Source organism: Colias croceus, chromosome 13, assembly GCF_905220415.1.
Source record: "Colias croceus chromosome 13, ilColCroc2.1".
Taxonomy (NCBI): Eukaryota; Metazoa; Arthropoda; class Insecta; order Lepidoptera; family Pieridae; genus Colias; species Colias croceus.
In genome coordinates this window covers 7712806-7724081 of record NC_059549.1, presented here as the reverse complement: position 1 = coordinate 7724081, position 11276 = coordinate 7712806, and the positions used below count along the sequence as shown (strand labels likewise).

The 11276-nt window shown below is 31.9% G+C and overlaps 2 protein-coding genes across 2 annotated transcripts; one reads left to right on the top strand and one right to left on the bottom strand.

Moving 5' to 3' along the window:
• Positions 1 to 2151: 2151 nt before the first annotated feature.
• On the top strand, positions 2152 to 4446 carry LOC123696717 (crossover junction endonuclease MUS81). The gene is made up of 4 exons (XM_045643074.1): positions 2152 to 2265; positions 2433 to 3397; positions 3473 to 3884; positions 3985 to 4446. The coding sequence occupies exons 2-4, from the start codon at positions 2490 to 2492 to the stop codon at positions 4309 to 4311; spliced, it is 1647 nt and encodes a 548-aa protein (XP_045499030.1). The 5' UTR covers positions 2152 to 2265; positions 2433 to 2489; the 3' UTR covers positions 4312 to 4446.
• Positions 4447 to 4492: 46 nt separating this feature from the next.
• On the bottom strand, positions 4493 to 9455 carry LOC123696718 (vegetative cell wall protein gp1-like). Its single transcript, XM_045643076.1, has 3 exons — positions 9262 to 9455; positions 6519 to 6981; positions 4493 to 5742 (listed from the first exon to the last, which is right to left on the bottom strand). The coding sequence occupies exons 1-3, from the start codon at positions 9329 to 9331 to the stop codon at positions 5625 to 5627; spliced, it is 651 nt and encodes a 216-aa protein (XP_045499032.1). The 5' UTR covers positions 9332 to 9455; the 3' UTR covers positions 4493 to 5624.
• Positions 9456 to 11276: the final 1821 nt, after the last annotated feature.

Below are 11276 nucleotides of genomic sequence, written 5' to 3'. Positions count from 1 at the left end.
CAAAACTATTATACAATCTACACTGATGGTAGTAAAGGTACAGATTATGTGAGAAGTGCAGTGTATGATCCCCAAAGGGGTACTGCTCAAAGCTTTGTTCTACATCAACAGTGCTCTATTTATACGGCAGAGGCATATGCAGTTTTTGAAGCTTTAAAATTGATTAGTTGTGTAAATAATTGTAAATATTTTCTAATCTTAACAGATTCTTTAAGTCTTATAAATAGTCTGAAACTTGTAAATCTTAATTTTAAAACTAATTATATTATCTATTTTATTAAGGATTTTGTATGGCGGTTGCATAATAAAGGAGCTACAGTTGCATTTATGTGGGTTCCCTCACATAAAGGTATTCTGGGCAACGAAATAGCGGACAAAACTGCTTATGTAGGGGTCAATGCTATTGACGTCAGAAATGTGATACATGTTCCTATGACTGATTATTATTACGATGTAAATGTTTCGTTAAATAGTATGTGGTTACAATTCTGGAAGGAGGATCAGAAATTTAAAGGAAAATGGTATGGAAATATTCAAGAGGATTTACAGAGAAGACCTTGGTATGATGAGCTGGATATAGCTAGTCGTGAGTTTATCACCACAATCAATAGATTAAGATTTGGCCACAATAAAGCACCCGCACACCTTGCAAGACTGAACATAATTAACAGCAATATATGCACTTTCTGTAATGAGAAGATCGCCGATATGAACCCGTAGACAGAGTAACTAATAGACCCAATGACGATACCTTTCTCACTTACACAAGAAAGAGAGCGAAAATACCATAACAAATGCATAAGACAAAGACACAAATACCCAATTTTTTGTCCCTTAGTGTGTAACCTGTTTTTCAAGATCCGCAACTTGAGTTGCGAAACAAACTTTGACAGTTCGTGCCTTCATCGTGCTTGGTGTTCGAATTTTGGATATTATTTAGTAAAAAATCGATACGAGTACATTGAAAAGACGGTGAAATTATCTTAATATAGACATCGAAGTAAATAGAATGGTGCGTTGTCGTGTTATTGCAAGTATAAGCGATAGTGAGAAGAAAATTGCCGGTGTGTCTTTTCACGCGTAAGTACGACTTTATTGTCCTTATTTATAGTTTCTCAGTGATGATTATTTATACTTTAGCTTAAAGTAACAACAAGTCGCGTTAAAACAAGGAAAATATTAGCGTAATATCGATTTTTACATTCAATAACCTATAAACATCAACAAGTAAGTGTTGCCAGTGTCGGGAAAAATAATACCCCGATCATCAATAAAAAAATATCGATTTGACAATATGGCGAAACTCGAAAGTAAATGAATATGAAATCCCATAATAACCCAGTGTTTCGGGAAGACTTCGGCATCGAAAACATATTTTAATTTATTATTTCTCATAGTAATAATTGTGATTGACATAAAATTACACTTATAATTTTAGAGAACCTGAACTACCTGCGAGCATTAATTATTATTAACCTATGTTTATCGATTTGTTTCCAGATGATCCAGACCTACGTAATTAATGGATCGAAGTGGTAGAAAAGATTGGATTCTCACAAAATATTGTAAAATATGAACAAGCCAATGAAAAAGTAAGAAATGTGTTTCGTCATCAATAATTAATCTGCTTATATTTTTTGTATCTACTAAATTGATTATAAAGACAAAAGAAAAATCTCATAACTGGTTTTATTTAATTGCTCCTAAAAATATTTACCCTTTCCAAAACATCCGGGAGCTCGGATACTGTGGCAACATTCAATTTATACATTGACAGACTATCTTTGTCTCAGTCGCGGTTACAGAGTACCTTTGTCTATTAGTTTCTCAGTCTACGTATGAACCATATTTTCTTCAACTGTCAAAACCATATGTTCATATTTCATAGACTAGTATTGGCAAGTGAAATAGTAGAGTACGTAAGTGATTCCTCCCGCCGCCAGTTGTGTGATTTGTTAAAAAACAAAAAGTGTTATAGTGCGGTATACAAATACATAAAAAATACTGTGGGAACGATCTAATTACGGACAAATGAAGGAAAAATATCTTGAACATTTGTGATTAAAAATAAAAATTGGCTTAAAGGTCTCGTAACCAGGCCATTAAATATTAAAAAAAAAAAAAAAAAAAAGTTGACAATGACATAATAATATTACTTACTCTGTGAATAGATGAGAGATAGGCCTTCAGGTTTCAAATTTCAAAACATGCGCGAAAAACAAATAATAAAAATATAGAATACGCGATATTTATTTAATCACGAAGGTAAGTAAAGTGGTGAGCATAAAAAAAATTACTAACTAGTAAGCCCAATATATAACATGTGGCTCCCTAAATAGCTCTGAAGTCTTCAGTTTTGTGGTCTCTACTGCAATGAAAAATATCCACCCCTTGCCCTTGTTTTTTATTATACTCGCTTTTTACTTTTTTAGTATCTACATAAAATACAATTTAACAAAACAACATAGGTTGTCAGTTTCAACACAACAATGAATTCACCTCAAGGAAAAAGAATAACATTTAAAAGAAGGAAGCCAAATAAATATTTTGAGAGATGTCTTAAAAATCTGTTGGTTGATGCACAAGCAACAAAAAGTAAGCATGAACCAATATTTAGAACAGCATTAAATTCCCTGTCCCAATATCCATTACCTTTGAAATCTGGAGCTGATTGTGCAATTCTTAAAGGGTTCAATAAAAAGATATGTTTATATTTGGATCAATCTTTGAAGAATTCTAAATGTATAAGCACAGACAATAGTTTGGAAGTAATAAATATTGATGATGATGATCCATCCAGTGCCAGTGAATTAGTGAAAAAGGTTACTGATAAAAATCAATCTGATACATCTCCAAACCAAAAACAAAGAAATATCTATAAGCCTGCCTTTAGATCAGGCGGCTATGGAATACTTATGGGTTTATTGGAACATTCAAAGAAAAACAATGGAATTTCTTTAAAAAAAGGTGAACTGATTGAAATAGCTCAAAAGTATTGTGAAGAATCATACACAGTGTCTAAGTCTGTAAGATATTCTGCTTGGTCAAACATGGGAAGATTAATAAGTAAAGGTCTTGTGAAAATGGTAAAACATAAGTATGCAGAATATTCTCTGACTGAAGATGGCACTTCATTGGCAAATAAGTTATGGGAGGAAAATAAAGATAAACCTTCTATCAACAATATGATATTTCACAAATCTCCACCACAAGAAACTAGAAGTCAAATTATCACAAACCCCCTTCCAGAATTAATCAGGATAGATAATCCAATTAGAACTAATGAAGATAAGAATAATGATACTGAAGGTGTTCCACAATTAGCTACAAGTATAATTACAATGGAACCAAATTCATTTGATATTGTATTAATAATTGATAAACATGAAACTCATGGGTGGGTTTCTTTCACTAATTCTATCCTATTTATATACTTACACATAAAATTAACATTTTATACGCCTTTTTTTAGAAATGCAAATACACCAGATCCATTTCGTGTTTATCCTGATCTCAAATATGAGGCAAGAAGTCTTAAAGTGGGAGATTTTACATGGATTGCAAGACATAAAACTAATGGGACTGAACTAGTTCTACCATATGTTGTTGAAAGAAAGAGGATGGATGATTTAGGATCAAGTATAAAAGATGGTAGATTTCATGAACAAAAATTCAGATTGCGTAAAAGTGGTTTGCATAATGTTATATATTTAATAGAATCATATGAAAAGAATAAGCATGTAGGATTGCCATTGCCATCTCTTTTACAAGCACTTGCTAATACTAGAATTCAAGATGGATTTAAGGTATATTCAACTGATTCGTTGGTGAAAACAAATAGATTTCTGGCTATGATGACAAAGAGGCTGGATGAAGAATACAAGGTAATTTAAGAACACTAAAAAAAAACCAAATCAAAAGATTTAGGTATAAAGTTTAATGTTTATAACTAGTATAATGCCATCTATAATGGTTTTATTTCAGGGTAAATTCTTGCAAGGTTCAAGTTGTGACCCAGCTAATGGCATGCTAATGACATTTGAGTATTTCAATAAATCGTCTATCAAAAATAAGGTATTAACCGTCACAGAAATGTTTATAAAGATGTTGCTTCAGCTGAAAGGAATGTCTGTTGAAAAAGCTTTAGCAATAACAAATGCGTATAAAACTCCAAAATCATTGCTAACTGCATATGAAAGTTGTTCTCAAAAGGAAGGAGAATTTTTACTTGCTAATTTAAAATATGGCGACCTAAATCGTAATGTCGGCCCCAGCGTAAGTCTTGCTGTATTTCATTTATTTACATTTTAGTCCATTTAAAATTATGTATACATATTGCAAATAATATAAATCATGAATGACTAGAATATTAACAAGAAATCATGTACATATTTTTCTATTTTAAATTAATAGGTATATAAGGTGTAAATAAAGATTTTTACTACATTTTACGTTATTAATTCATTGATTTTGTAATATAAATGAAAGAACATTATTGTTTAAACATTTATTAAACACAAATATTGAATGTGACATGAGTGATGTCCGAGTAATCTATTATAAATAGTTCAGATTTAAGAGCACTTTAGGATGGAATCAACTTTTGTCAGTATAAAACAAGGGTAAATAATTTGACAGGATAGTTTGGCGCAATTACTGATTTATTTGAGACTCAATAAAAAAGCTAGACAAATATTTGTGAGAAATACAGAGATTCTGAACAGAATGTTCTAATCTAACCTTGGTTAGATTACATTTTTAGACCCTCATTTTCGTAATCACATTTTCGACTTAGTTATAAACTTACACCTATATACATGTTAGTGCAGTAATTACTTAGGCAAATTTTGGAAAAAGACGTGAAACAAACAATTTGTGGTTGAGGAGCGGATGGCACAGAATAATACAAGAATAAAATTGCCTAAGGCTTAGTTGCACTCGAAATACTCAACATTTATATAATATAATATATTTATAAATTTTAAAACTCTATTATAAATTCAACACACAATATTATAGAATATCAGTTTAGCAAATTTTCAGATCTTAGAAAAGATTACTGTTTTAGATCACAAGTGCTCACATATATACACACATTTTTTTTAAAGTTAATGTTTAGAAGAAAAATTAAAATTAAATGCCAAATTATCAATGTAACATAAAACTAAACTACAGATTAGTGGCTCATACAGATCTAGTATATAAATTCGGACATGTTATAAAAATAATAACCAGCCACCATAATATTACACAATCTTTACGTAAGAAATTTATCTACACGCAATAAAACCCTGTTATAGATTTTTTGACGTATTAAAAAGTGCACTTAAAATTAACTAATAAAACTTAATCAAATCTCATCCAGATATAAAAATTGAGTATTGTTTTGCTGCAATGAAGTTGATTCTTTAAACTTTCCCTCATAGAATCAGAAAACAAAAATATAAGACTCATTAACTAAAATGTAATGTTATATATAATTTATAGTTACTTAAATATGTTTAAAATGAAAAAGAAAAAAACAATGCTCTAACAACATTGCAGCAAATACATTATAACCCAAGGTTACAATATATTAAACAAACTTAAAATAGCTTGGTGCACTTAAAAATATATCATTAAACTTAGAGAGTGTGGTAGTTTCTCTCAGTTTGATTTTTGTAGTACTTGAAGCCCATGAAGCCGATAGCAAGTAGTCCCAAAGTCAATATGATGCCTCCAATGAAACTAGGACCATCAAATCTGAAAAAGCAATTTGTAAAATGAATGAATATTAGTTTGAGGTCAATAATTAGAATATGAAAATAAAAATGGAATTATAATTGTATGTATCTAATTGTAAAAGTAAAATAAATAACTGCTACAAATTAAAATCCTCTCTTTTGAAAAATGTCTTAGTTTCTTTCATAGCAGCTGTCGCGCGGTTACACCTCCATATTCGAACCAACTGACAAAAGTATGGATTTATTTTCTTGTCTCATTCTGGTACCTATATCAGCTACTTGACTGCCAAGTATCATCTAAATCCGTCCAGTAGTATTTTCATGAAAGAGAAACAAACTTTCTTACGTTTCGCGTTTATAACGTAGGTACGAAAAAGTAAGTATTGTTCATTATTCTAAATGCTTTATCATCTTAATTTATTTTCACACATCATATTTTATTCGATTTTAAGAAATAAGAAGGTCTGTGGACTGTTTATAAGTTGAAGCACATTAATCAACAAGTGGAAACTGTTCTCTGAGACTTGTTTTAAAATTTAAATATTATCTGTGTTTGTAAAGACAAGATATGCATCTTAATTTTATAGATTTAAAATCTCATTTCAGACTACATCAAATTCATGCTGATTATTTATAGGTATGAGACGGAGGAAAATCAAATTATACAGTAGTCCGCCCCAGCTTCGTTAGTGGCACATGTTTATGTTTTCTCTTCATAATAACCCACCTCATTCTTCAAGTAATATTATAAAGAAAAGTATTTACGAAATCTAATAGAAGATATAGTTAACTAACCCTGATCGTGCTTCAATGGGATGAACTGCAGCATCGTCCTTTGGTGCAACAGTAGGTTTTGTGGGCTCACTAGGTTTCTCAGTAGGTACTGGAATGGGAGTTTTGGGTACTTCCTCTGTTTTGTTCGCTGGGGCTTCTTGAGGCTTGCCCTGAGGGGGGATTTCGACTTTCTTTTCTGTAGTTATATTATTATCTGTGGTCGGGACTGGCGCAGGCGCAACAGGTTTCGCGGGAGCGGGATCTACAGGTTTTGCAGGTGCTTGTGCAGCTGGACTAGCAGCTTGTTCGGATTTCACCTGTGGATTGGGATTGGGCGTTGGGCCGGGTACTGGAACAATAATGGGAACTGGAATAGGAGCAGTGATTTTAGCCGCATTAGGGTCTACAGGCACATTGGAACTAACTGGGACTGGAGGCTGTGATGGTAAGGGAGCTGGTGGTGGGGATGGAACACCAGGTGCACCTGAAAATAAAAATATTTTGCTTATTATTGCTTCAAAGGTTTTTTAACATTACAGTACTGTATTGTATTTGGTTTAGAGACCAATTAAAAGTAACATTTTCAAACTTAGTTGCTTCATTTATTAATTGGAATAATTTATGCTCATCAGTTTCATAAATGGGAAGAGACTGCAACAGTTTGACTCGAAATAAAGGATTAAAATATATAATATGATGTAATACCATGTATTACATACCAAAGTATTACAATAATATTAGAGATAATTATTATTATCTATAACTTGAACAGAAAGAAGAAGAGAGAATAAAATAGCTCAATTTTACACTACTTATTTGTGAGCCCAAACTGTTGTGAAACAAATAATTATTATCTAATATAATTTTTTTTATGGGAAACCAAACTAAGCGACTGCTTAAAAAATACTTTTTTTACAACCATTTTGGAATTGAATCAACCTCATGTAGGTTTGATACACATTCATACTGGTTATGCAAATTGGAATATTTTTAAACTGGTATTATAACATTATTTTGGACCTTATCAATAATCTATTGGAATAGAGTTGACATAACTACTTTATATTCATATTAGTTAATCTAATGATGAGTTTTTAAGATAGCTAGACTTGCAATAAAAATATAATGTAGGTAGGTACTTGTTAAACATTGATTAAATTCTAACTGCATAGGTACATTGTTTACTTAATGATAATATGAATTTCCAATTACAAGTATCTAAGGTCATTTACATCACTATTTTATCACAGTAATATACTTTCCATTCCCTCTAATTATGTATTAATTGAGACATCATGTCATAAATATTAAATACACTTAAATAAATTATTTTTTAACATCATATTTACAGTAAATAGAATTAGAGTTCAGACCAAGTAAAAGATAAGATGACATGTAATTCTATATTTTTCCTGAGGTTGTTGATATTTGTAAAAGATATGTGTGTGTGCAAGCCAGTGAAGTGTAAATAATTCACATGCATGTGTATACATTTGAAAGTTCCATGCAACCTTTACTTAGGCCTATGAAATTATTTTAAGAAAATACCAACCAATTATTGTGGCATTAGTGATACCTATTATAATAATGGCTCCTACAATTACCTCAAGACACTATATTTCAATAGTTATGTATGTAAATGGTAGTGTTCAACGTCTGACTAACTGGAAATTACTACCTTGCAGTTTAAAAGGAAATCTAGTTGTAGAAGAGGTGCAAACATTGAAATATGTTCTTAGAAACATAAGTTGACTTTGGTTGATTGATAATGCATATAATATGTATATTTTTTTTATAAGAAACTAGCTTTTCCGCATAGTTTCCGTTCGCATGAGATTTCCAAGACTCATCTAAATTGCTTCAGCGGGTGAGGTGCGAAGTAGAATCACTAAGACAGATATACTCTCGCATTTAGAAAATTAGACAGGATTATACCAATATCTTGCTATATAATAATAAAATAAATTTTATAGTTAATTTCAACATAATTCCGGATACACGAAATGTTCATGAACACAAAACAATAAATGTTACTTTCGCTTTGTTTATAAATTACTAGCTTTCCGCCCGCGACTTCGCCTGCGTTTTGAAAGAAAAACCCGCATAGTTCCCGATCCCGTGGGATTTCCGGGATGAAACCTATCTTATGTGTTAATCCAAGTTACCCTCTTATATGTGTGCTAAATTTCATTGTAATCGGTTCAGTAGTATTTGCACGCACACTTTCGAATAATATTAGTAGGATAGGATTACTTATTCGAAATATTTTTAGTTTTCTGTATGCATCTTAAATGTATCTAAACCAAAACAAAGAGTTAACTATGTATGATACCTAGGTTAAATGCCTGCATTATCTCAGTACCTATAATATGTTTCATTATTTAGCCGATCATAATACAGTTATTTATTTGTTAATTGCAATCTATTATAGCGAACATTACTTTCCCTCTGAATTCTTTCGTCGCAAGTCAATTTTTTGTCGTAAAAACTCTCCGTATAATATTATCATGAATCTTACTAGAAAAATAAACCATACTTCTAAGTAAATAAAGCTATTTTCTGCAATTTCTGGCTTATTGAAAAGGAAAATACTAAATAATAACTTGTCTCATATCATTGGAGACAAAATATGGTGCAATACTCATTAGTGATCAACTATTGAGAATAACTTGTTTTGTAATCGTTAGCACAAGCTATCCATGAGAAAAAATGAATATAAACGCAATATAATTTGATGGACGCCAGATTGGTCTGGTAATCTTACCTTGATTATCAGCAGGTTTGCCGAGGCACAGAGACAGCGATAATAAACACAAAAATATTACTTTCCTCATATTTTCAATAGGTAATTACACTAATTTATTAAAAATACACGTCGAAAAGTACTGCTTCTACGAATACAAATTACAAACGCCAGCAATAGATAGAGATAGGTGCGGTGCGTATCGTGATTTTTTAATAGTACGATTGACGGCATTAGAGCGGAGTCTTTTTGAAGTGGCTTAATGTTGCCAGATAAATGATTTTATTTTTATTCAAACATCAGACAGAAGAGAACAGATTATCATGTTAAATTATTGGATGTTTTACCTACTTTTTTATTCTTTCTCTTTGTTGCTTGCAAAAATTTTATGAGTCTTTAATTAAAGCGATATTTACTTAGACGCTTTGTCTAATCCACTCTGTGAATCCACTACATTATGCATCAAAATAATGGTGTTGGATAACTAGCATGACGCAGGGGCATTAAAAAATTAGAATAAAATTTTCATTGTTTTTAATAATAGAATACTACAGAACAGATTTAATTTTTTCATCATCATCATCATCATCATCAGCCCATATACGTTCCCACTGCTGGGACACGGGCCTCCTATGAGGGTACAGGCCATAATCCACCACGCTGGCCAAGTGCGGGTTGGCGGATGACACAACACAATGTGTCATGTCATGTCGTCGAACTTTTTAATTCTTCGACATGTCGGCTTCCTCACGATGTTTTCCTTCACCGTTCGAGCAGTGGTGATGTTCCAACATGCGCAGATAAATTGAAAAATCAATTTATTTCCTGCGCGCTCGCCTGGTCTCGAACCACGGACTTATCGATTCGAAGTCCGAGGTCTCACCTGTCCGTATATACATAGTAGTCTTTGGTCTCACCACTGAGCCACCACTGCTCTGATTTAGGTAGTTAGAATTAATTTTAATTTTTTAGGTAGTTAGAATTATTAGAGTAGGTACGTCTTATCCGTTGAAGTAGGTAGATGCCAAAAAAAACGTAATTAACTTTATTATAAACTTTGGGACCTTTTTTTTTAAAAGTGGGGAAATCTTCCAAAGATACCCACGTTTATATTCTATTTATACTAAACTTTGCATTAAATTTACCTTTTACATTTTTTATGTTTACCTGTATCAACAAAAAATTATTTATTGAGGTAATAAACCCCATATAAGTTTGTTTTCTGCCGTCTATTGCCGCTTCTCCAACTGAAGTGGAAAAATAAAACAGAACACAGAACCTTGTTCATACTATGTTAATTACTATCACTTATTTTTATTATATTAAACCTTGTAATGTTTATCTACTCTAAGAATATTCTTAAGTTTATTGCATACTAGCTTACCGCCCGCGGCTTCGCCTCCTTGGTCTTAACCTCCTGAGACCCAGGATTTTTTTCTCTTTCTTTTGTAATAAAAATTAGCTGTATCTGTTCTAATGCAATTATAGATATTCAAAAAAATGGTAAAAAAAATCTTTCGTGGAAAACTTGGATTTTCTTTATGTCATGTATATATTACAGGGGGTCCCAGTTCCAAGTGTAATAAGTTTATGAAAATGAAGAAAAACTACATGTTTTTTTAGTTATTATATATTTTTAAACTTGAATCTAAATAGTTATTATTCTATCCATTGTTCTGTGTCTATTTTTTGTACCTTGGTTCATAGATAGGTATTTTTAAGGGTGAGAAACGACCAGTTCATGTATTTTGCACCGGCGTGGTGGTGTATTTATATTGTCACGTCCACCCCTAGGTCTTATTTCTAATCCATCCTCTCGGTCAGCCTCCCCATAAGCTTGGTCCACGTCATGTGCGTCCCCGAGATGGTCTGCCAACAACTGAAGATGACATACATAGTGACGATTCTGTTCTGAAATGACTCATACTCATTGGACGAATGGAAGTAGAATCATGTTCTGGTATTTGGGCGGCTTCATCGGTATCATTTGGGGTATTACCTTCATCTCAAACATTTATTTATTCAATTAGACTTCT

Coding starts and splice junctions, on each gene's coding strand:
- LOC123696718 (XM_045643076.1), bottom strand. CDS start 9,331: ATGAGGAAAGTAATATTTTTGTGTTTATTATCGCTGTCTCTGTGCCTC. Junction 6,982..9,261: donor CAAACCTGCTGATAATCAAG/GTAAGATTACCA, acceptor TTTTATTTTCAG/GTGCACCTGGTGTTCCATCC. Junction 5,743..6,518: donor CCCATTGAAGCACGATCAGG/GTTAGTTAACTA, acceptor TTGCTTTTTCAG/ATTTGATGGTCCTAGTTTCA.
- LOC123696717 (XM_045643074.1), top strand. CDS start 2,490: ATGAATTCACCTCAAGGAAAAAGAATAACATTTAAAAGAAGGAAGCCA. Junction 3,398..3,472: donor GATAAACATGAAACTCATGG/GTGGGTTTCTTT, acceptor GCCTTTTTTTAG/AAATGCAAATACACCAGATC. Junction 3,885..3,984: donor GGCTGGATGAAGAATACAAG/GTAATTTAAGAA, acceptor GTTTTATTTCAG/GGTAAATTCTTGCAAGGTTC.